Here is a 26944-nt window from a genome sequence, read left to right as displayed (position 1 = left end):
ATATTACACCTGAACATTAAAAGTGTCACAGTATGGCACTAGTTCAAATCATTGTGTTACATTTACTAACATAGATTAAGTTCATTTTAAAATGAATTTTATATGTCTATCCTTCCTGAGTGTGTTTTGTGTCTAATGTCACAAGAGTTCTTATCTGGCCTTAACAAAATGATGTAACATTTTGGGGCAAAGATCAAGCCAAGGAGAGCTGTACTGGAAGCCAAGATAGAGAAGGCTTCCATAGCCACCATGACCTTCCCCTTTGTGCTGTGGTAGACAGGGAGGAAGGTGACCCAGACACAGAAGAATACCTGCATGCTGAATGACAGGAACTTGGCTTCGTTGAAAGTGTCAGGAAGATTCCTGGACAAGAAGGCCATGGTGTAGGTCCCAAGTGCCAAGGAGCAGAGGTATCCCAGGACACAGTGGAAGGCAACCTCTGAACCCTTGTTGCACACAAGGATGATGTGACCATGTTCAGCATGAGCATCTTGATCAATGAAGGGTGGAGAGGTAAACAGCCAAGCTGCACAGAGAACAGTTTGGATCAGTGTGCAGATGGGAATGATGAAGTTAGGGGCCCTTGATACCATTAACCACCTCACCATTCTAGCTGGAACAGTGACCTTGAATGCAAGAACCACTGTGATAGCTTTGGCTAAGACTGTGGAGAGAGCCACAGTGAACAAAATTCCAAATGCTGTCTGCTGCATGATGCAGGTGGCTGTGTTGGGCTGTCCAATGAAGAGCAGGGAACTGAGGAAACAGGCGATGAGTGTCAATAACAGGGTGTAGCTGAGACCCTGATTGTTGGCCTTGACAATGGGTGTGCCTCTGTGCTTCACAAAGATGAAAAGTACCACTCCTGTGAGTACAGTGAAGAACAGTGCTGTGGTGGTGAGAGCCATCCCCATGGGGTGTTCATAGGTCAAAAAGCTCACAGATTTCTGGAGGCAATAGTTCTTTTCTGAGTTAGCATAATGACTTTCTGGACACTTCACACATTGATCCATATCTGTTCAGAAAGGAGAGTTATTTTGAATTAATCCTCAGGGTGTTTTTTTTCTACTTCAGCTGTTATTCATCTTCAGGTCATTGAGATGCTTCTTTTTTTAAAGATTTATTTATATTATTTTTTGCATATAAGCTCTTTATCTGCAGAAGCAGGCATCAGATCACATAATAGATGGCTGTCAGCCACCATGCAGTTGCTGGGAATTGAACTCAGGACCTCTGGAAGAGTAGATGAGGCTCTTAACCTCTTAGCCATCTCTCCAGCCCTGAAATGCTTCTTGAATGGGCTTGCTTTATTTTTTTTAGTATCAAATTTTAAGTATTCTATGAATTATTTCAAATTAATACAGCCCTATACCTATGGTGACAAAATCAAAGAAGCTCATTGCTTTTCCTTTTTTGTGTGTGTACTTTCCCTGAATATGTGACTTTTTTTTTCTTGTTGTAGATTTTAAATTACAAGCTTGATCTGACACCCTTAAGTACAGTTCTTAAGAAGAAGGTTGGTTATATATAGTTGTCAGAACTTTCAAAGGAAAGGAGAGATGACATCTCAGTACAACAGATGGATGCTTTGTGCTTGGAATGAATTTGTGACTTTTTTGCATCTATTTTATAGTTTATAAATATAATTTAAAAGTACACTGTATAATTATAAATATCCTTGCAGAAGCTCCATGTAACAGCAGCTCTAAATTGATGCTGATACTCACCACCAAACATCTACCAGAGCTTGGCCAGTTTCATGGAACAGGTGGGGTTAGGACAGAAGGACCTGGGGGATAAGAACTCCCCAAGTTGCAAAGTGTCAACTAACATACGTCCAGAGGACATGTGGAGACTAAAGCCCCAACCAAGGACCATGTCTGGAATGGACCTAGGCCACCTACACACATGTACCCAATTGGCTGCTTAGTATTTCTATGGGCTCCCTAGGAAGGCAAGCAGGAGCTTTCTCTGACGTACTATCTCCCCTTCTTTCTGATAACTTCCCTCTGGTGTGGCTGCCTTGCCCAGCCTCAGCGGAAGAGGATGCATTCAGTCCTGATGTGACTTGATATGCAGCCCTGTGCTCATTTTGGTGGCTTGCTCCCTTTTATTAGTAGTAGGGGAGGCAGGATAGGAGAGGAAGGAGGAATGTGTGACTGGAGCAGAGGAGAGATGTAAACAAAACAAAACAAAACAAAAACTTATACACCTTGGATTTTAATGCCACATTTCAATTAAATCTTTGTGTGTTTCTAAATCTTATCACCATATCAATACATCTGCCTATTTTATTGTTTGAGCAAAACATTTATGAAGTTTGTTTTTTATGAGAATCAAATTCTCATTTAATAACTTGGGTGATTTTTGTTTATTAATCATGGAACTCTAATGAATTTTTCTTCAGATATTTTCTCAAGCTTATCACACTTTCACAACTTATTCTTTTATTTTGAATGCTTTGTTTTCTTTTCTATAGTAGAATGTATGCTTCAAGTATAGATTTTGACTTAATTTGGGTACATGCTATATGTCTCATTAACTAATTTATATAAGGATAACACTACTCTTTAAAAATATTTCCTTATTCTACAATATTGCATCAGTATATTTTGAATTTCAAAGTTTGATCACGCATGCTTTCACCCTACTTTATCTTTTATGTATAAGTAATATAGTCAATAACACAAAACCCTGACTAAAGTGCTACTATCTGCGCATATTGACAATATTTATTGACACACATTATAGCTAATGTGCAAATGATAAATATTTATCAAAACAGTATTTTCTGGTATTATGAACCCACATTCAATGTCAAGGGGAGAGAGAGCATATCACACAAGGAAGAACTTGATGATGTCATTAAGCTTAATGATATTATTGTGAAACACCTTTTTAAATCTTTGTGTTTATGCACAGTGACAAGCAACACTCTCATTCTTACACAAAGAAGCCTCTCCTTACAATGATCTGTAATAAAGGCCAAGAAATATGATTGGAAGATCCTGAGAATAACTAATGATTTAATGCCCATTCATAAACAAGTATTTGTATATCACACATTGTAATGTTCAAGAAATATAATGGAAATGAAGGTGTAAACAATTATAAGATGAGAACTGCAAATTGTCTGCTTCTAGGCAACATATGCATTGCACTAAGGAACTCTGTACAATTACACACAAGTTCCCTGGTTCATGAATAAGAAAGAGTAAACTATCTTACTAACCTTACCTACTAAACTATCTCCTGCAAAGATATTCAAAGAAAGGAGAAGTTAGTTATTACACTTGTGTAAAAACTGATGACCAAATCAGGCCCCGAGGTACACTCAGAATCCAAGGGTCATGAAGATGACGATAAATAAATAAAATAAATCACACACAAAAATGAAGAAAATCATGAAATGCGGAAAGGAACAATTATGGACAAGATGAGTTGACAAGTGTTAATAGGGGGAATCATACATTGGTTACATTGAATACATATGGAAAATTATAAAATAAAGAACTTGACAAAAATAAACCAAATGTATGCCATTCTTGCGAGAAAACCAGGTAGATTGTCTGCAAATCTTCCACTCTCTAGTTTTCCCTATATCCTATCTGCTGTCAGAAGTCTATGGGAGGGGAATAGGAGAGAAGGGGGAGGGAGAGTGGGAATGGGAAGCTGCAAGAGAGAGGATAACAATAAGGATGTAATCTGAATAAACTATGACAAAATTTTAAAAAGCCTATTCTGTCCTGAGAGACAGATGAGGACTGCTTTTTTGATAAAAAAAAAAAAAAAAAAGGAGATGGGAAGGAACTGGGAGAAGTGTAAGGAGAGGAAAATATATGCAGATTATGTTGTATTAGAGAAAAGTCTATGGTTAATAAAAGGAAGACAGATTTAAAAAGAACATACTACAGGAAATCTATCTTCAGTTAAACAAATGAAACTTAGTCATGATGAAATAAATTATATGTAATAGGGAAATAAATACAACTCTTCAGTCACCTACTGTTTAAAAAATACAAACCTATACAGGGAATAATAAGAAAGAGAATGTGAGAAATCCAAACCTTAAAAGAATACTACATGTAATTGAGCATGGTGTGAAAACATAGAGAAATGTTGTGATAAACACTGTGTTCTTGGTGAAATAAAGCAGACTGATAATTTTAGTGCAAAATAGGTCACCTGAGGGAACAGTGTCTGCAATGGAGCAACAATGTAAGTCAAGATGATTTCAGTGTCTAAGCTGTGTCTCTTCAAAGGAAGGAAAAGTAACAGCAATGCTCAAATTTTATAGTCAAGGAAAAAAAGTTTATCTCTTACTTCTCTCCCACCCCTCTTCTTTTTTTTCCTCCTTTATTAATTTATTCTAGTTACATCTCAATGGTTATCCCATCCCTTGTATCCTCCCATTCTTCCCTCCCTCCCAATTTCCCCTTATTCCCCTCCTCTATGACTGTTCCTGAGAGGGATTACCTCTCCCTCTATATGATCATAGGGTATCAAGTCTCTTCTTGGTAACCTGCTGTCCTTTCTCTGATTGCCACCAGGACTCCCCATCCAGGGGACATGGTCAAAGGTGAGGCACCAGAGTATGTGAGAAAGTAGTATCCCACTCTCCACTCTACTGTGGAGAGTGTTCTGTCCATTGGCTAGATCTGGGTAGGGACTTAAGGTTTACCGCATGTTTTGTCCTTGGCTGGTGCCTTAGTTTGAGCGGGACCCCTGTGCCCAAATCTGCCTAAGTATTGCAGACTCCTGTGATCAAGTCTGAGAGTTCTCTGTAAACAAGATTTTACCTGTCTCATTGGAAATCTCATTGTCTACACAAGGAATGCAATCAAAGCAGCAGGCAGCCTTGCCTTCCTGGGCAGCTTTCCTGAATCCAGGCCTACAGCTCTCACTGCACACAGACTGAGGGATCTGAGAGAAATAACAGCTATTAGAAAATGCTCTGGACTTTTGTGAACATTTAGAGTAAATAGAGAATTTATGAGTATCATCAACAGTAAATTTGCAAATACTTATACTGATAAATGAAGGTAATGTGTTTTGGTATTATTAATTTTGGCTGTGGGTTTGATTCTGATTAGTCCACATGCTTAAATCTTGGTACAATACCACAAAGCTGTTGTTAAGAGTAGGTCATTAAAGTAGTGTTCTAGAAGGTCATAGTATGATTTTTGGTGAACCGGTCTCTGTACTTACTGGCTCCTAGTGGGGACTTTTATATTCTATATGGTTGGCAATGTTGATTGACATCTTTGCATTGTTTGGGTTCATCATGGGAACATATCTTAGGCATCTGTGAGGAGTTTTATGAGATATTTACTTGAGGTGGAAAGAGCCACCACAAAATGGGCATAATCATTTCACTGTCTACTGTGACAGAGAAAATGAAAAGGAGATAGAAGGGGAGCAGCCATATTCTTTGGTCTCTGACTGTGATGTAATCACCTCCTCTGACTCCTAAAATATTCTCTCTGCACTAACATATAAATACATGCTCACAGTGTCATCTATTTCAAGCCTGTATTCCTTTACTTGCTTTTGTTACTATTTATCTGCTGTAGCAAAGCAAGTATAACACACACACACACATACACACACACACACACACATACACACATGTCATGCTATCCTACCTTTTAAAAGCTTACAAAATAAAAAAGCCATTTTACCCTTCACTGAAATATACTCATCTGCTGACAAACATAAAGCTCTTATTGTTTGAAACAGTAACAGAAATCTAACAGACACTCTATTCATAAGAACTGTATAAGCATGAATAAAATTTAGGAAAAACTTTTCCATTGATCAGAGTCAGGGAATGAGAAATTAGTCTATGTTGGATATGAGTAGATTCTTATTGTTAATTGTATATGGGTTGGTATGAAATAAATGTCCAAGTATCATTTTCCTGAGAATTATTTTTACTTTTCTGAAAGGTCAAAGCGGTGATATATGTCATAACTCACTTTTGTAAACTGTATTGGCCATTGAATCATCTGCTCAGTTAAAGAGAACTGCTGACCCTGAGGAGTCTTTGGAGAGAAGGTTCCTACTTTGACCTTTAATCCCATGCCCTTTGGAAAATTCCAAATATTGAAAATGTCATACTCTGAATCTAAGTCTCTTCTCCCATCCATTACGATGTGACCTCTCACATGATCTTTCTGTAGGGTCTTCTTTAGGAAATGGAGGAGCTAGAAGAGATGCAGGAACATATGTTGAAGTACATCTGAGGGACTATTGTCATTTTCTGATGTCGTAAAAAGAATCTCAGTTGGCACAACTATATCCACTGGAAATGGTGAAAGTCATGAAGCCAGCACAGCTGTTTGTCATTGTTAGATCCTGCTGCAGGGTGTGGCTGGCAGGGCCATCCCTCTACATAGGGGTGGGGCTTCCCCTCTCTCTGAGATTCACTATATCAACTGGACAGTTTCAGGTCACCCTTTTCCCTATCTTTCTACCCTCTCGACTTCTCTTCCCCCTCCAATGCCACTTCCAAAATACCTATATTTATATTATAGTTTCCTGGCCAATTAGCTCATTCTGTTTATTTAATCAATCCGACACCATTTTCACAAAGCAGAGCCCAATGCTGTGATCACTGTTTTTCTGTGTTTTTCAAGTTTTATCCTCTGCATGTTGCATTTTGTGGACATTATGCATTATGACACATTTTATGTCTTTTCCTGAGAAAATTATTACTGGGTTTTTTTTTTAGAAAAATCCTAGATGTAGAAAGAGTATCTTGTGTATTGTACAATTCAACACCTGTCACTAAGAACATATATGGCATATAGAAAAAGATAGAATTGAAGGTGGACATCTGTTAGCCAGGAAGGATTCTGGGATATGCAGGTGTGAGAGATTCATTGGTGAAGATGTGAGGACAGATGCTTGATACCTGAGCAGATGTAAGCAGACATGTGGCAGAATGTAGATTGGTATAAATAGATTATTTTAAGCTGTGAGCTAGTCAGTGAAGAGACTAGCTATATGGTTTAGAACTTTGTAAACACATTTTAAGTCTGTTTATTCCCACAGCATTGGCCTTGGAGGAAAACACCCAACAACATAATGACATACCATCCATGGGACATAAAATCCAAACTAACATGCTAAAAGTCCAGGACAGAGAGAGAAATCTTAGCGTCCCCATCCCCTGAAAAAAAGCTTCAAAGCTATTTTTTTAAAAGAGGCCTGAAGACAAAACAATTCTGAAAATAGGGACACAAATGCGTCCAGAAAAAAGCAGCTGGAAACAAGATTTTTCTAACTAAAAAGCTGGAAAGGAGCAGCAAATTGCTGAGGTTAAGCAGAACTCATCCTCTTTAAACAGAGCTCCTGGATATCAATTTTTAAAAAGCTGCCAATGATTGAAAGTGGTCTGTGAACACATGGCTCAGTGGGTAGTGGTCAGAGCTGTGCAGCCATCTCTCCAGGAAGTTCAGTCACAGCCAGCAGAGTCCATATTATCTGGAGCAGCCAGCAGAGCAGGAGGGATCCCACTGAGAAGCCCACAAACAGCTGACAACATTGCAGGACCACCCCTTCCTATCTGGTAGGTCATGGCAGGAGGCTTAGCCCTTTAAGACTTGAACTCTGTGTCAGAGAAAGACAGCCTTGCATGAGCAAGCACAGCACAGCACAGGAAGCTGGGTCCAAGTTCAAACACAGGAAGACACCAAAAAAATCCTGACTCAGTCAAACAGCTCAAAAAGACCCAAAACTAAACTAAACATTTAAACTCGTGTTTTAGTGCTGATGGATGCTTATCATTAAAAGGGTTTAGTTACAAGTTGTTAATGATTTTGATTAGGGAAAAGACAAGGTATAGAAACAGAATCACAGATTTATCTTTCCTTTTCTCTATCCTTTCTTTCATTAGGTATTGGGAAAGGTGTTCAGAAGCAATGGGAGCAGGATTTAGGAATAACATAGGATTAATAGGAAAAGGAGGTATATTATTGAATCTGCTCTTAAACCAAAAATCATTTTATGAACTGATAATCTAACACTGCTCTAATATTTTCTATGTTGATATAAAAATAAGGTTATTATTGCTTATAATAGTCTGGAATTTTGAACCTTGATACTGAATTATGGTTGTTTTTGATACCTTGGTATTGATTATTGTATATTGATAAAAATTTAAAGTTATTTTGATACACATATGTGCATATGCTTCAACTTTTGTATAACTTATTGGATCTATACAATTCATTCATAAAGAGAAGGCTTACTTCCAGTCCTTTTAAAAGCTGCTATTAGAAACTCTTTAGGATAATTAGGTAATGCAAGTTAATAGTCAATCAAAATCATGGCCAGGTCAGATATTAGTCTAGCTTATCACATAAATATACATCCTAGGTTAAACACATAGTAAGTAGCTAGGAAAAAACATTTGCCTATTGAGATATACTAGAGGAAGGTAGATAATTATTAAGCACTATATAAATATGTGCAAATATACAAATGGTCTTCAAAGGCCTCACAGACCAGCCTTAATTGCATTTAAAAATATTTTATTATTTTAAGGAGTTTGCTTAAAAAATGGCAAGCTGCAACTGAACAAAGAAATGTCCTTACTCCATCGGCAGACAATGGGCAGAACTTGGACACAGGCAAAGTCAACTGCTAAGCTCTGTGAAGACAGGGTATGCAAGTCCTTCCTAATTCCTGCTTCACAAATATGTGTCAGATATTCTGGGCAAGAAGGCTGAAGATGGTGTTTCAACATTATACATAAGTTCTGGATGACTATAATGGCAGCCAGTTGTCTGACAATTCTCTATTTTGTAAAATGCTTGCTTATATTTCTGACATACTAAGGTAGTATTTTGTTCTCCAGCCTTGATGAGGTTGAAGACTTGACAGTTACAGACTTAAAATTAATCTTAAATTATTTAGAATTTAGGGAGAAATTTTTAGGCCAAAAATTTTAGGTTGTTGAATAAAAGCTATAATAAAAACTAAGGTACCAACCAAGGACAATCTGTGCATTAAACATCAAACCCCTAACCAGATATAACCAATGGGCAGGACATTCTCCACAGTTAAGTGGAGAGTGGGGACTGACTTTCACAAGAAATCTGGTGCCCCATATTTGACCATATCCCCTTGATGAGGAGTCCCGGTGGCACTCACAGGAAGGATAGCAGTCTACCAAGAAGAGACTTGATAAACTATGATCCAATAGAGGGGAAGGAGGTCCACCTCAGTCACAGACATAGGGGAGGGGAGTAGGGTTAAAGTGCAAGGGAGGGAGGAATGGGAGGATACAAGGGATGGGATAACAATTGTGACATAATATGAACAAATTAATTAAAAAATAGAATAGATAATAGAGCACTTTCTCCATATACATATGGAGTTGACACTGTGATCTTACTTGATTTTCTCATAGTTGTTCTTACTGTATATAGTTGATTACTAGAAGAAAAAAAGCCTTTTATTGCACATAATAAGGGTACTGTAGATAGAAGATCTTGTGTGTTGTGTGGATACAACACCTGTAGATAAAAATCTATGAACTATAGGAAAGTATAGAATAAAAGGTGGGACATCGTCAGACAGAAAGTATTCTGAGATATCCTGGTGTGAAATAATTTTTGGTGAAGATGTGAGGAGGAGAGATGTATGGAACCTGAATAGAGGGAACCACCCATGTGACAGAATATATATTAGTATAAATAGATTATTTTAAGTTATGAACTAGTAAGAGAAGAGCCTAACTGTATGGCCATGGTATTTGTAAACATATATGAAAAATCTCAACTGTTCACACTAAAGAGATTATGAAGAGAACTATGAGGCAACTTGTTATGTGAATTTAATGTTTACTTTTTCCTTATTCTTGCCATGCCTTTTATAAAAGACTCTTACACATGGTTTTGCATTTACCTCCAGAGAGGGAATCCAGTATGCTTATGATCTAAAACTTATGCTGCCCTACTGGAGTGCCATTGAAAAGAATAAAAGTCACAATGCTGGTATTACAACACACAGGAAGTGATATTACCTGCCAGTGGAAGAATTCCATTTCTTGTCCATTAGCATATTGCTGTGTCTGTATTTGTTGAAGAATCATCTCATGAAGACTGTAGGCCACAGCATACACTGCATTGTATATGTTATAACTCTCTTCACTCATGGCTGTGTCAAAAATATGTCTGGGCAGTAACTCCAAAGAAGCATTTGGTTGGCAGTTCTCCAAAATTTGACAATGAAACCCATGAAATGAGCAGTTGAAGAATAAAGCCCAAAACTTAGGAAGAAAAGTGTCTTCTGGGTATTTGTAGGGAGTAAGTGTGTGAAGAAAATTGGTAAATCCAACCATCTCTTCATGGTGGTGTGAAAATATGAGACTCCCATGAAGTGAGCCTACCATGAAATAATCATAATGGTTGTCAACATCCCATGGAAAGTTCAAGACCCAGACTTTCCATGTCACTAAGAGTTTTGCAATGTGAAACATTAAGCCTTGTGAAGAAACAATGTTCCCATAAATAACTATGACATTTGCTGATGATTTCAGAATGATCTCCAGACTTTCCTCCAGGTTATTAGAATCTATATATGAAGTGGCAGGGATAATATTCACAAACTCAATACAGAAGCTACCGTTGCTTATATTTTCTCTCAATTCTGACAGAAACTGAGTCCCTTTGTGGTCATCTGGGAGGATCAGACCAACCCAGGACCAGCTGAAATGAAGCAGCAAAGAGACTATGGCAAGTGAGAGATGTGTGTCCTTGGGAGCCATCTGATAGAGAGAAGGAAACTGACCTTGGTCATTCAAGGTAGAATCGAAAGGCCCAAAAGTGAGCTGAAGAGAAAACACAATGGGAAACCAGAGAAAGAACACTGGCATCAAACACGAGCTCTGTCTTGAATTAACAGATGGAAACAGTCATAATGAGAATGGGATTGTAATTTTTAATACAAACCCATTACAATGTTTTCCACAAAAATTGCAGGTCTCATCTACCTCTCCTTCCTGGAAATATGGATATATCAAGTACCCTTACACTTTCTTGTGTACCTGACATCAAAGTATTTTTTTTCACCTGAAGTAATTGTAGGCCTAGGAACCTAGGTGTCATTCTTAAAGCCTTTTGACTTCATACAATCTTAATTAGGCATAGAATGAGTTCAACCTCTGAGACTTACTGCTGAATAAGCTCACCGTTTCTCGTTCATTCTGAGTTCTTTCTGACTGATTCTACTCAGGTGTTCTGGATCAAACTCCTTTCTAGTATGACTGATTCAATCTGGGTACTGTCTCTGACTCTAACTGAATTGCTCTGCTTGGCCTCAAACTGACTCTAGAAGTCTGTTGTAATCTTCATGCTCCTTATTCTCTGGCTCCTTCTATCTTCACCTTTATCTCTCTTGTCCTTGTTCTGTAGGTATGAGAACTTTCTGGAAGGGATCTGGTATTCTGCAAATCTGTACCTTGATGCACCCCAGAATTGCTTCTGATGTCTGACAACTACATCAGTGTGCATTGCTGCATCTTCGCATTCTCGGTATTGACAAGATCTATTTGACCAAACTGAGTACACTATCTTACTGAAAGATGAACTGCTGTTCAGATGAACTATTTCCTGTTTATTGAATTAATGATTTGATTTATACAATTTTAAATTAGAAATTGTTTTAGATCTTCTAAAACAATAGCATCAATAAATACCTTTGAGAACCTACAGATGCCTCATTAGGGAACAGCCCTGAGCAGAATTGTGGCCTCAAATAAGCTTTCACTGCAGTTGGCACCATGTATGTTGGTGCCCACAATAAATATGGGAAAGTTGGTTTAAACTTCCCATGAAGCCAAAATATTATGGAGCTACCTGGAAGATATCTAAAGTATAAAATCTAATGTCTAAATGTACAAATTGTTCTGTTATAATTCTTTATGCCCTGTCACTTTATGGTGTTATATGCTAACATTTTAAATTTACTTTGTTTCTTAGAAAGAAAGATCAAATAATTGTCCAGAATTCACTATAAATGTATGTGTGCATGCATGTGCGTGTGTGTGTCTATTTTCTATTTCTATTTTTTCATTTTAAAATATTTTATTAATTTATTCATAGTACATCTCAATGGTTATCCCATTCCTTGTATCCTCCCATTCCTCTCTCCCATTTTCCCCTTACTCTCCCCCCACATGACTGTGACTGAGGGCGACTTCCTCCCCCAGTATATGCTCAAAGGTATCATGTCTCTTCTTGATAGCCTGCTATCTTTCCTCTGAGTGCCATCAGGTCTCCCCATCCAGAGGATATGGTCAAATATGGGGCACCAGAGTTTTGTGAAAGTCAGAACCCACTCTCCACTCAACAGTGGAGAATGTCCTGTCCATTGGCTAGATCTGGGTAGGGATTTGAATTTTACTGCATATTTTGTTCTTGCCTAGTGCTCTTATTGATTATTTACCTGTGAATTCAGAAATAATTGAATAGGCTCAGGGCTCCGCAACAGCCCTCTCATACAAACAGGCAAATTTTAGCTTACCAGGGATCTCCACAAAAGAGCTTATCTACAGAGAAAAGTGCCTCTTTTCATGACCCTCTCAGTTTTTTGCTAGAATCTGCATTTACAGCCCTGGATGTAGGAAACTTTTGGTGAGTCTGAGTTTTTTAGCTGTCATAAAGCCAGTCTCTAGAGAAGGCACCCTGGACTCCCTCCCATCATTCTTCTTTAAATCCTGATTAGTTGCCTGAGATGAAGTGAATGGGGATTCTGCATCCAGTACCAGAAATCCAACCCTGGACTTGCCAGAGCAAAGACAGACATTGGCACCTCACCCACCTGAGGTATGTTGTAGAGTTGTAGCAGTGAAACAATATATGAAGATGTTGACATTGGTGTTCCTGTGAATGCAGCAAGTGATGTTTTCTTTTCTCCACAGTGGTAATTAACCATGAGATTGATGTCCCGTGTTAACCAGCACATGACACAATAAAAACTAATTACTTCATAGTATAACCAAGTATAAAAATCAAAGCCCAGAGTTGTGTTGGGTAGAAGATATGGATTCTTGTTGACCTCCTCAATGGCAAATATCAGGGCCAGAAACACCTGGTAGTTCTTAAAATTATACCTGCACAAATTCCATAAAATTACACAGTATAAAGACATAGACCATTGAAACTTCCTATTTAGTGCAATGGCTTTTCTAATTCAAATCCCAATATTTTTTTATAAAATCCAGTTTTTAATAGCTTTTCATAAATGGCTAGAATTAGAAGAATGCATAATTAAGTAGGATTAAGCAAAATTTCACAGTATTGTGCTGGAGAGATGGCTCAGAGGTTGAGAGGACTGACTGTTCTTCCAGAGGTCCTGAGTTCAATTCCCAGCAATCACAAGGTGGCTCACAACCATCTACAATCCTGTCTGATGCCCTCTTCTGTCCTGTAGGTGTACATGCAGGCAGAGCCCTGTACACACAATAAATAAATACATCTTTTAAAAAATTCCACAGTAGTAGCACTCATTAATTATGAGGTCTGGGACTTTAATTTATTTTTAAATTGCTTTATTTATCTTTTATGTACAAAAACCTATCCATGAATAAGAAATTAGAGTCTGGAGCTGGGTGTGGTGGTGCACACCTTTAATCCCAGCACTCGGAGGCTGAGACAGATGGATCGCTGTGAGTTCAAGGCCATCCTGGTCTACAAAGTGGGTCCAGGACAGCCAAGGCTACACAGAGAAACCCTATCTCGAAAAAAAAAAAGAAATTAGAGTCTGACAAAACATCAGAACTTTGATGTCTGCATCTTGGATCTTCAGCCTCTACAATTATTTTTAAAAATCAGTTTATCTTTCTCCAATCATCTTGTTTTCTGTGACAATCTCCTATTTTTAAAAAAAGCACAAAGTTAATTCAAATAATATATACCCACAGTTGTCATCTTTATGATTTATCTTTGAATAGTGTCCTAGAATATACTATGTAAAGTGTTCTGGTCTCAAATTCATGGAGATATTCCTGCCTTTGATTCTTCATTGGTGGAATTAATTCATGTGAACCCCCATCCAAATTTATTTTCTTTTGCATATATTTGTGAGCTGTGTGCATTGATTCTGTGTATTTTAGTCTGTCCATAGATAAGTACATGAAGGTCAATAACTAAGAGAGAAGGACATTTAGTGTTAGTCCAAGCTGTCCACATAATTTCAAAGTGTCTCTTGACCAGTTGAATTAAATATCAACTGGCTGATTGACTGACTCATTTGATTGATTTAGACAGAGTTTGACCATGTAGTCAACGCTCTGTAACCAATCTGGATTTGAAATTACTAAGATTATTTCTGCCTCCCCTTCTTCAGTGCTGTGAAAAAGAGAGAATAGCACATCAACTGACACCACATTTTCTTTATTGTTCTCAGTGCATAAGCCTGGCACTCTAGCCAGCAACCTTGTAGGGAGTCATCTCTCCCTGTCTCTCTATTCCCTATAACAATTAGATTACAAGAGGACATGCATGCTGTCTGGGAGATATGAATCCAGGTCCTCACACATGCACCTACAGCACTTTATGTTATTACTCAATTTTTGATCTGTTTAACAATAACATGGTGAGGAAAACAACTTACACTTTTTATGATGTCAAAACTCCCCCTCCCAAAGGAATGGAATTTCATTTTACCATCAAAATGTGCTGTTCAGAAAACAATCTCTTTAAGGTTATATTTGGTAAAATGTCCTTCAGTTGGGCATAAAAATATTCAATATTAAAATATTGCAGGGTTTCATAGAAAAGCAACATCGGTGGATATATCTATATCTATCTATATCTAATCAACCTTAAACATACTTGAAAAGAAAAGAGACAGAGCATCTCTAGATATAATTTTTTCTTCAGAATTCTGTTCTTTGTGTCACATATGTTTATTTTGATTTTTGATTTTTGATTTTTGCTTTGTTCGTGTTTAGAGTGTGTTTTCCTTTGTTTGCTTTCTTGCTTCAACAAATATTTGCATCTCTGATTCTTTGTGTCACTACTTCTTTTTCAACCATTTTTCCCTTTTGATTCTTAATGGTCTGCTACATATCTGACATACATGTTGGCTCAAAGAAAATTCTATGTTTTATTCCTTTCTCTATACTCCTTTTCAAGGATGCTGCTGATATTTACAGAGTGACTGCAATGAGGTATGCTTCTTTTGAAATTAATGGATTTCTCTAGAAATTTCACACAAAAAGAAATGCAACAAAACACATAGAATATATCATAATTAAAAATGAATAACTAAGGATTCAGTCGTAGCCAGGCATGGTATCGCATGCCTTCAATCCCCAGCACTCGTGATATAGAGGCAAGTGGATCACTGTGAGTTCAAGGCTAGCCTGGTCTACAAAGTGTATCTAGGGCGACCAAGACTACACAGAGAAACCTTGTCTCAAACAAAAAACAAACAAACAAACAAGCAAACAAACAGATTCACTTGTATTTACCAGGATGAAATGAAAACCACAACATTTAGGACCAGTGTGAGAGAATAAAAAGAGTAAAGAAACAATGCAGAGACTAGCAATAAAATATTTTAATTAGTCTGGCCTGGCATCTGTGGTCTCTTAGCATTTGCAGGATCTCTGTCCAGGCCCTTCTAGCTTTTATGGTCTCTGCTGAGAAGTCATGTGTAATTCTGATAGATTAACCATTGAATATTATTTGGCCCTTTTCCCTTGCAGCTTTTAATATTTTTCTTTGTTTTATATATTTTGTGTTTTGATTATTATGTGATGAGAAGTTGTTATTTTCTGGTCTATTCTGTTTGGTGTTCTGTAGGCCTCTTGTATGTTTATAGGCATCTCTTTCTTTAGATTGGGGATGTTGTCTTCTATGATTTTGTTGTGACTATTTTCTGGGCTTTAGAGTCTGGCATCTTCTCTTTCCTTGATGTCTATTATCCTCAAATTTCTTCTTTTCATGGTGTCCTTGATTTTTTGAATGTTTTGTGTCAGGATTTTTCCAGATTTAGCATTTTCTTTAATGATTCCTTCAAGATCTACGAATATATCTTCTAGTCCTGAGATTCACTCCCCTTGTGGATACTGTTAGACAGGCTTGCTCGCTTTCCTCTCTGAGCTCTCACATTCCTGTTTTTCTTCTGTGTGTTTATCATTTAATCCAATTTCATCTTCAGACCTTCAAATGTTTTATTGAATCTTTCATCTGATTGTTTGTATATTCCTGAGTTTCTTCCATTGACTCTTTGTAGGCCTTCAGAATTTGAAGTTTTATTGATTTCCTTCATCTAGTTGTTTGTATTTTCGTGAATTTTTCCATTGCTTCTCAATAGGCCTCTTTTTTGTCTTTCACTTGTTCGGCTGCATCTTCCTGTATTTGATTATGAATTTTATTTGTTTCCTCAATTATCATCCTCATTATTATGGGTTTGAGATCATTTTCTTGTATTTCTGGTTTTTTTTTAGTTCTCTCGGTCATTTTCTTTGGGATAGCTAGGATCTGGAGATGCCATATTGTTTTGTTTTGTGTGTGTCTGTGTGTGTGTGTGTGTGTGTGTGTGTGTGTGTGTGTGTGTGTGTGTATGATTTTACACTGTCCTGTAGTCATCTTGCCTTCTCTGTTTTTGGGAGTTAGCTTCCAGAGTTGGATGGAGGGTGTCTGAGAATAAATTCACCCATTTTCTCTTGATTTCCCTAGGCTAGAAGCTCTGATGTTTCTCTGTTCTGGATGGCAGGAGGCCAGCCCTGTATTTTGGGTCTCTCACAGCTAGTGATCCCCAGCTCTCCTGTACTGTGGGTCCTGTCATCATCTTGGATCTCAGAATGTGCACTGGGTCAAGCCAAAGTGTCCACAACTTTCTGGGTCCCCTTGTTGCACCGGAGTTCTGCAGGGACTGAAACAGGTCGGGTGGACAGGGTCTGATAGCCACTCGACTCCCTGTCTCCCTGAGATTTCCTTAGTCCTGGAGCTCTAATGCTCCACTGGCTTGTGGTTCCTGGTAGCATTTTTGGACCCAGACTGTTCACAGAGTCCAGGTAAGTGTCACGGGGCCCAAACCAAATACACACTGAGTCCAGTTAGCATCTATGCACCCATCCAGAGTGTTGAGTCCAGTTTGCATCTCTGGAACAAAACAGGTCTTGGGGCCTAATCCATACACTTAGTCCAGTTAGCACTGAGTATAACCTGGGTCTCAGGCCCAAACTGCACACTGAATTCTGGTAGGGACTCTGGGCTCGTACCATGTGCTGAGCTAAACCAGAGTCCCCGGGTCAGGACCGTGCACCAAGCTCAGCAGGAGTCTCTGGGCCCAAACCACCCACCAAGCTCAGACAGGGACTCTGGTCCCAAACCGTGCACTGTCAAAGACAATGCCAAATCTGAAAAATTCCTGACACAAAATATTCAAGAAATCAAAAACACCATGAAAAGATGAAACCTGAAAATTATAGGCATTGAGGAAAGAGAAGAGACCACTCCAAGGCTCAGAAAATATCTTCAACAAAATCATAGAGAAGAATTTCCCCCAATTTAAAGAAAGAGATGCATATAAACATAAAAGTGGCCTATATGACACCAAATAGAATAGACCAGAAAAGAAAATCTTCCCACCACATAATAATAAAATAACAAAATATATAGAACAAAGAAAAATATTAAAAGCATCAAGAGAAAAAGGCAAAGTAACATACAATGGAAAACCTATCAGAATTGCACCTGACTTTTCAGCAGAGACCATAAAAGCCAGAGGGCGTGGACAGAGGTCCTGAAACCCAAGGGACCACAGATGTCAAGCCAGGCTACTATAACCAGTAAAATTGTCAGTAACCATTAATGGATAAAACAAAATATTCCATGACAAAAAACAAATTAAAACAGTACCTATCCACAAATCCTGCTTTACAAAAGGTACTAGACAGAAAACTCGACCCCAAAGGGACATGCCACAACCAAAACGACACAGGAAATAGATAACTACACCATCACTAAAACACAACTACACAAACTCTACTGTAACCAACATCAAAAATTAAGACTCTTAACAGTCACTGGTCATTAATATCTCTCAACATCAATGGTCTCAATTCAATCAAAAACACATGCTGGCCAGGATGTGGACAAAGGAGAACACTCCTCCATTGCTGGTTGGAGTGAAAACTTGTACAACCACTTTGGAAAGCAATCTGGTGCTTTCTCAGAAAATTGGGAATAGTGCTACCTCAAGACACAGCCATACCTCACCCGGGCATTTACCTGAAAGTGTTCCACCATACAATAAGGACATTTGCTCAACTATTCTTAGCAGTTTTATTAGTAACAGCAAGACTTGGATACAAGCTGGATGCGCCTCAACTGAAAAATAGATAACGAAACTGTGGCACATTTACACAATGGAATACTGTTCAGCTACTAAAAACAAGGAAATCTTGAAATTTGCAGGAAATGGATGGAAGTAGAAATGATCATCCTGAGTGAGGTAACCCAGCCCCCAAAACACACAAATGGTATATATCCACTTGTAATAAGATGTTAGCGACATAATACAGGATAACTACCCTACAATACACAGACCAAAAGAATCTAAATAACAAGGAGAACCCTAGGGAGAACACTTAATTCTCATTCAGAAGGGCACAGAGACTAGACACTGCAAGCAGTTGAAGAGACAGAGCAGGACAGGAGCCTACCACAGAGGTCCTTTGAAGTACTCCAACAAGCAAGGTATTAAAGAAGATGCTGAGATGCACAGCCATACTTTCAAGTTGAAAGCAATGGGTCTTATGGACAATTTGGGAGATAGAAGAACTTGGAGTAGACAGGAGTTCCACAAAGAGTCCAAAGAAGCCAACAAATCTGGGCCAGTGGTGGGGGCTGCTGCAGAGAGTGATGCATCAAGCAAGGACCATGAATGACCAGGAGCTCTGCTCAGATGTAGTTCAAAGGTTGCCTTGGGGTTCCAATATTATGGGGAGTAGGGGTAACTTCTGACATGGACTCTCATGACCACTCATTGAACACCTTCCCTTGGCAAGCAGCCATGCCAGATACTGAAGAAATTGATACAAGCAGTCTAGAAGAGACTTGAGAGGGTGAGGTCATAGAATAGGGTGGGGGGAGGGGCTTCCCCTTTCTGAATACTTGGAGAGGGAGAAGGGGAAGGGCAGGAGTTAGAGAGTGTGGAACTGGGAGTCGATGAAGGAGGGGGCTACAGATGAGCTGTAAAGTGAACAAATTAAAAATAAAATAAAATAAAACATAGAAAAGAAAGTAGAATATTAGGAAGGTACCAGATTGGATGCTGTAGAGAATACTAGGTATTTGAATTAAGTAACATGATTAAATAAAACTGATACTCACCTGGATGCTTTATCTTTCCTGGCTGGAAGGTTCTATGCATGCTACCAAAGAAAATAAAGGTAACCATCACTGTCACTCATCTGTGAACCATGCGGGATCCAGTAATGACAGGCTTTATATGATATTCCCTCTGATGTATAAATGACACACGTCACAGCAGGGGAGCTGCGCCTCAGGCACCAGCCAAGGACAATACATGCGGTAAACCTTAAGCCCCTACCCAGATCTAGCCAATGGACAGAACACTCCCCACAGTAGAGTGGAGAGTGGGATATGACTTTCTCACATACTCTGGTGCCTCACCTTTGACCATGTCCCCTGGAGGGGGAGACCTGGTGGCACTCAGAGGAAGGACAGCAAGTTACCAAGAAGAGACTTGATACCCTATGATCATATAGAGGGGGAGGTAATCCCCCTCAGGAACAGTCATAGGGGAGGGGAATAAGGGGAAATTGGGAGGGAGGGAAGAATGGGAGGATACAAGGGATGGGATAACCATTGAGATGTAACAAGAATAAATTAATAAAGGAGGAAAAAAATGGCACACGTGTTATATGTGGAACTACCTTTGTCTGATTTGGTTAAAGTCCCCCCCATGGTATGGAACCAATGCTTGGCATCATAAAAATGGCCAGAGTCTGTTACTAAGTAGGTCATAGACCCAAGGGGAGAACTTAGTACTGTTATTCTTCTAAATGGACACAGTTGAAATCAACTCCTCAGGATTTACTCCTTTACCATTAATTAGTGCATCCCTCAGCCCTAACCAGAGCAGCTTCCTTTTGCAGTAGATGGCAAATAATACAGATATTGAAGAGTGATCATGGTACAGATAATAAAAGAGTATCAGCTTCTCAGCCATAATTGTAGCTTACATATCACAACTGTACAAACAAGGCTGATGGATCATGGTTAAAGAGAAGTGGGAAGATTGTCAGGGACAGAGGCTTGGGGGATAATCTCAAGGAAGGAATATTTTCTGTCCATGTACTTGCACCTTTAACTCAGAATGACTATGAAAGTATGTACAAGATGATGTATGCTTAAAGATGACAAAATACCAGCATGGAGAAGGAGATTGACATGAAATCTAATATGCTATTGAGATTCCATAGTTACTGGGGGAGAGATGGTCAGGTTCTTCACTGTTGTCACTTCTAGGAGATCAACCCACATAAGGGAAGACTCCAACTACAATAGTACTTTTAGAAAACAAAATGTACTTGACTTGAAAAAAAGAAACACTTACTTGGGTAGAGGCTAAAGTTAGAGACAGTGAATATGGAAGGTGTGATGGTACGGGTGAATATGTTCAAAATGTTTGTGTGAAATTATTAAGAATTAATAAATACTTTTATAGGCCAAATTAAATACAATTATGTCTAGTGGAGGGACATTTGTCAGAATAGTGAGAAACAACAGAAATAAGTATATTTTTGCTTCTGGATGGTATATTTTAAAATGTATACATATATAAAATATTAATAATATTGAACATATACAGGGGGAGGAGGTCGCCCTCAGTCACAGTCATAGGGGAGGGGAGTAGGTAAGAAAGTGGTAGGGAGGAAGGAATGGGAGGATACAAGGGATGTGATAACAATTTATATGTATTATGAATAAATTAATATATATTAATAAAATAGTAATAATATATATTGTTTTGACAATTTAATGCATGTAAGCAAAGGCAAATTCTAAAACTCCAGCACAGCTTGTTGTACATACAGTGTTAAGACAGTCAAGGCTACATGGGGAAACCCTGTCTCATGAAAAGAAAAAGGAAAGCCGGGCATGGTGGCACATGCCTTTAATTCCAGCACTCGGGAGGCAGAGGCAGACGGATCACTGTGAGTTCGAGGTCAGCCTGGTCTACAAAGCGAGTCTAGGACAGTCAAGGCTACACAGAGAAACCTTATCTCAAAAAAACAAAAAAAGAAAAAGAAAAGAAATGAAGGAAGAGAGAAAGGAAGAAGAAAGGGAAATGGGGAGGGAGAGGAGAGAGAGAGAGAGAGAGAGAGAGAGAGAGAGAGAGAGAGAGAGAAGAAAGTGATATAAATGTTTATCTGGGTATGGTAACAAATGCTTAGTCCCAGAACTCAGAAGGCAGGTCTCTCTGTGTGTTCGAGGCTAGCCTAATCTACATAGTGAATTCCAGGACTGCAAGCTATGCGACTTAGAGAGGCCCTGTTTCAGAAAAATAAAAATAAAAGGAGTGAAGGAGCACATAACACACACACACACACACACACACACACACACACACACACATACACACACACTTAAAAAAGTATTTTAATTAGTTTACTTAGATGAAACACCATACCCAAAGCAAATTGCAGAGGAAAAGAGTTATTTGGCATTTTTTTTATCATATTAACTATTGCTGTGATGAAATAACAACATCTAAATGTAAGATAGGGAGAAAAGCTTTTATTCCACATTTTACTCCATCACTGAAAGACATCAGGAAAGGAACTCAAACAACATCAAAATGTAGAAGCAGGAGGTGGTGATACAGAGGCCATGGAATGTTTATAGTTACTGGTTTGTTCATAATGGAATTCTTAACCCACTTCCTTATAGAACTGAAGACTACTAGCAAAGGAGTGGCCCCACCCACAATGTTCTGGGCCACCCCCCATCAATCACTAATTGACAAAATGCCCCATAGGCTTGGCTATAACCCAATTTTATGGAAGAACTTTCTTAAGTGATATTCCTTTCTCTCAGATAGCTTTAGCAAGTCTCAAGTTGATATGCATCTATGCAGTGCATTTGGCATATTCTTCAGCACTGTCCTTAGTTTGAGAAAGTTAGAATAGGAACTCATGCTGGGCAGGACCAGTAGGCAGGAGCTGTGACCCAGAAACCATTTATTGGCTAGCTCACTGTGGCTGCTCAGTCTGTTTTTTTTTAATGGAACCCAGGACTACCTGCTCAGAGGTGGCACCACCCACAATGGGCTGGGTCCCTCTACTAAATCAATGATTAAAGAAATACCACAGGATTGCCTATAGCCTGAACTTTTTTTTTTGCTTCATATCATATATTTACATTATAATTCACAACAGTAGGAAAGTTACAGTTGTGGAGAAGCAACAAAAATAATTTTATGGTGGGGGAGGTCACCACAACATGAGGAATTGTATTAAGGAGTTGCAGCATTAGGAAAGTTGGGAACCACTGAATTTGGTGGATGTTGATTATTGGTTACTCCTAGGACAGAAGTGCCACTATTGACCTTTCATGATATCTGGCCACGTTGGTCATTATTGCAGTTCATAGGAATTACAATAGGTAGAACTTTTATCCCTCTGTAGCTTACATGGTACCTTCATATATTATGAGCCTGATCTTTTTGAGGCATTTATTCAATTGAGTCTTCCTTCTCTCTACTGACTCTAGTTTGTTTCAAGTTGAGATAAAACTAGCCAGCACAGAAAGAAATATTAGACAAAAAAACAAATGTTAAGAAATTGATAATACTAGTTTAAAGTAAAAATAATGATTTCTTAAAAATTAATCTTATGTGGTCATATGCAACATTCTAGTTAGGATAATGGTAGTAACAATATGCAGAGAAATTAGTAGGAAAGGCCAAAAATCTGAGAAAATATTTGTATTATTTGTAAATGTAACTGCATCAGATAACTTACATTGAAAACCAGAAAATATATCATGACTTATGTACTTCTTCAATTAGAGGAGATAAAGTTGGAACACCATAAAAAAATACTTTTCATTTAATTAGTTTAACAGAAAATTAATATATAAAGGCTTGAGTTCATGACTATTTCTTTATATGTGTTTAGATAAATGGTAGAACAAATCACACAGTATTGAGAATGACTGCCTTTGGTCTGTCCTCAGCCAGATTCTGACAAAAATCCCTCACATCAGAGAGGTTGGTGTACAGGTGATGGGATGCTTGTGTTTGTGTTCCCAGCTATGCTGAAAAAACTCTTCTACACATTACTGCCTCTTTGTTAATTGACCTGAGAAAAGGGGAGCTAAAAACTACAACCAGAATTCCAATTAAAGAACAACCTGGAGATGAAGGAAGATCAGTTGATACAAAAACAAAAACAAAACAAAACAAACAACAGCAGCAGTAACAACAACAAAACAGACACCAAAGTCATACTACTGAAGTGAATGATTACAGGCCAGATACAGGGTAGCCCTCCATTAAATATTTAGAGGACACTCAATAGCCATTCTGACTGTACACCAAGAAATGACCACGGGGCTGCAATTCATAAAAATAGAGACTTAAATTATAAGGCCACAGGCAAGAGTGGAGAAATGTGCTCAGGATTGAGATAGAGTTGGGGGTGGAACCATTTTCACTGCTGGTACACAGAAGGATTAAAAATGGAGAAATCAATCCAGGATGATTTTTAGACACTGGAGCAAATGTCCCAGAAAACTTGTAGTTGCTCCATTCAATCTTTCTTTTTTTAATTCTGGGCGAAAATGTAATAAAAATTTGTTTAAGAGTATGTAGAAAATATGTTTGGGAATTGCATTCTATAAGAAAAGATTTTAAATCTTTTATGACAAAAATACCATTTTCCTTTCATGATCTATTTTGATTATATTTTGAAAGATATAAAAAGGTGAATTTTTATGACCTGGGCTAGTTCACCTCTCTTAGGCAACCTGGTAGTCCCTCATCCCTGAGAGGTCACCATATTCATTCCAAACTTAGTGTGGTCACCTGATCTGAATAGTGAACTACAGCCAAGAACTCCTGGATTCAAGCAGTCTTCCTATCTCAGCCTCCTGACTCTCTGGGTCTGGTCAAGGTATTGGAAATAAATGGCTGCAGAGTGTTCAACCCTAAATGGGGCTGTCATATCACATCACCCAATCCCAATGCTTAGAATGATTGCAAAAGATGGGTCAGAAAGGCTGTAAGAAGCAGAAGACAGAATGACTAAAAGGAGAGTGTTTTCCAGAAACAACAAAACAGTTGCTCATATGAACTCTGTTGTGACCTGAAAAACATGAAACCTGACAGAATCCCATGATGGAGAGGGAAAGTTGGCAGGTGGTCTGGAGTGAAGTTCCACCCACAGCTGGGGAGCTTTTGGCCCCCCATAGCTGATGAGGAGGACAGAATCATTTTCCTTTAAGGGTGTGATCCTTGACAGTTCTAGCACACTTCAGTGGATGATCACACGTCAATAGTGTTTTCTGACAGTGCTAACTGGGATCAATGGATGCATTTAAAGCAAAACAGAACAGAAAATAGTGATACACAGTTGGGTGGGCAAGGAATGGTGGTGAATCTGGGAGGAGATGGGAGAGGGGCATGAATATGATCAAAGCATAATGTATGGAATATTTGAAGACTTAATAAATAAAACAAATACTTTAAAATACAAAGGTGAATTTTTGATACAATTCTATACTGATCATGGACAAGCCAGACACTCATGGATCACATAACTGAAAGTATATTCTTTTCATATATAGGTTTGTTGCAGCATAACCTAAAGAAAAAATCATACAGATGTACATTTGTGACTGAGCTACTGAAAACAGAGTGGGCAGATGAAAAAAGAGAGTAACAAGAGGCATTAATTATAATGTATAGAAGGGGCTCCAACCAGCATCCAAAGTCCTTAGCCTGCTAGGTTAATCAGACAAATTTGTGATCTTATTTGAGATATGATCCTTAAGAATTTGGATCTAATTTTAATTATTGCATTAAGATACAAATTATTTATCCAGATGTAAAATTTTGGTACCGTGACCATCTTTGCTATGTTAGTTTACAATGTAGTGTGTCAAGACCACCAAACATCCCATGAATTTTATGTATGAACACATTTCTCCCTCCACCATCTTGTAGTTTTACTTAACACACCACCATGGTGGTAAGAATTAAACATTACTGTCACACAGAGCACAATATACCTTAAAGAGGATATTTTTCTCATAAATTTTTACTTATTGTCTTCCTACCAATTTTCTTATGTGTTTAAAGACATATTCAAGCTGTATTGCTCTATTTCATTTTTTTACATTTATCCCTAGAGATTTGGGATGTATATTAAAGATAGCCACAATATATTTTCTCTATAAGGAGACACACTTGAATATTTGTCATTATTTATTATAGGAATCAGCATTCTCTTGACACTATTTCTTTATGTGCATATTTCAGAAAAGCTAAAAAAAAAAAAAGCCTTAAGTGGCCAAACTCCCATCAAGATTATCTTCGTGATCACATCCATATAAATGAAGGAAGGCACTGGAAAGATATATGACAAACAGGTATACATTAAAATTTGTTCATACACACACACACACACACACACACACACACACACACACACACATATATATATATATATATATATATATATATATATATAATGTAAAGAATAATCTTACAAACTGTATCTGTCATGTTCTCATTTGGAAAGCTACTAAACTGCACTACTGGCATATTCAGATAATCAGTTTTATTCCTTCTGAAGCCTCTGTTAGGGTTGAAGACCAGACAGTTTAGTTTTATGATTAACCTTAGTTGTTTAGGGATTAAAATGTATTTATGTCTAGATAGATGTTTTAATTTGATAATGATGAGATATGATAGATATTGGTTTACATTCAGAGTTGTAGGCTGACCAAGATAGGAAAGATGTTTTCTTCAAGAATGCCAAATACAAATAACCAAAACACTAAGAATGTAACATTTATATAATTCCTGATTTTGTCATGGCTCTTTTTGCTATAGGTAGTTTATTGTATATATGTGTAATAATATAAATATATATGTAAAAAATAAAAAATAATTAAAATATTTAAAATCTGTTTGAGAATAACACATTTAACCAAGCAATATTGAAATTTTATAAAATGGGAGACTGGAGAGATGGCAGCAGCAGTTAAGAGCACTGGCTGCTCTTCCAGAGGTCCTGAGTTCAATTCCCAGCAACAATATAGTGGCTCACAAGCATCTATAATCAGATCGGATGCCCTCTTTTGGTGTGCAGGTGTACATGCAAGCAGAACACTGTATATGTAGTGAATAAATCTTTAAAAAAATAGAAAATGATATAGGCAAAGATATGCGTACAGAAACAAAATGATCCCAAATGAATAGATAACAATCCTGTTCTGAGATCAGCTGCATGTAACATAGTCAAGACTTGTCACTCTAGGAACATTCCAGGCACTCAGTAGTATCAAAGTTGTCACGTTTCCTTGAAAGAGGAACAAAAGCACATATGAAAATATGCTTGAAGTGATCTGAGACTCAGAGAGAGTAATTGTGAAAATCCCAAGAAGGTCTTAATCCAGACATTGTTTAAGTTTTAGGAATCCCCAACTCTGAGAATAAATAAGTGTACTTACCATACATTAAGGTTCTGCAAGCGGTGTGGCACATATTCATTTCTAATATACTTTTCTACATGGAAGTCAACAAGAGGAAGAAATGCACCAATCATCATGTCTCCTTCACGGAAAAGATAATCTTTAGTTTTTGCATAGCAGAGACGGTCAGTTGAATCACACACAAAATTGGGAATATACAGAAGCCCAAAGATGAAAATCCAGAACAT

The 26944-nt window shown here is 38.0% G+C and overlaps 1 protein-coding gene across 1 annotated transcript; it reads right to left on the bottom strand.

The window, feature by feature from the left end:
• Positions 1-98: 98 nt before the first annotated feature.
• On the bottom strand, positions 99-26944 carry LOC311588807 (vomeronasal type-2 receptor 116-like; the record flags this gene model as incomplete). Its single annotated transcript, XM_084766775.1, has 6 exons — positions 99-1015; positions 4800-4923; positions 5979-6206; positions 10034-10840; positions 12832-13123; positions 26736-26944. The coding sequence occupies 6 exons, from the start codon at positions 26942-26944 to the stop codon at positions 99-101; spliced, it is 2577 nt and encodes an 858-aa protein (XP_084622901.1).

Source organism: Acomys minous (genome assembly GCF_964271855.1).
Source record: "Acomys minous genome assembly, chromosome: 17".
Lineage (NCBI taxonomy): Eukaryota > Metazoa > Chordata > Mammalia > Rodentia > Muridae > Acomys > Acomys minous.
The sequence above is the reverse complement of the archived record's forward strand: the minus strand, read 5'-3'. Positions and strand labels throughout refer to the sequence as shown.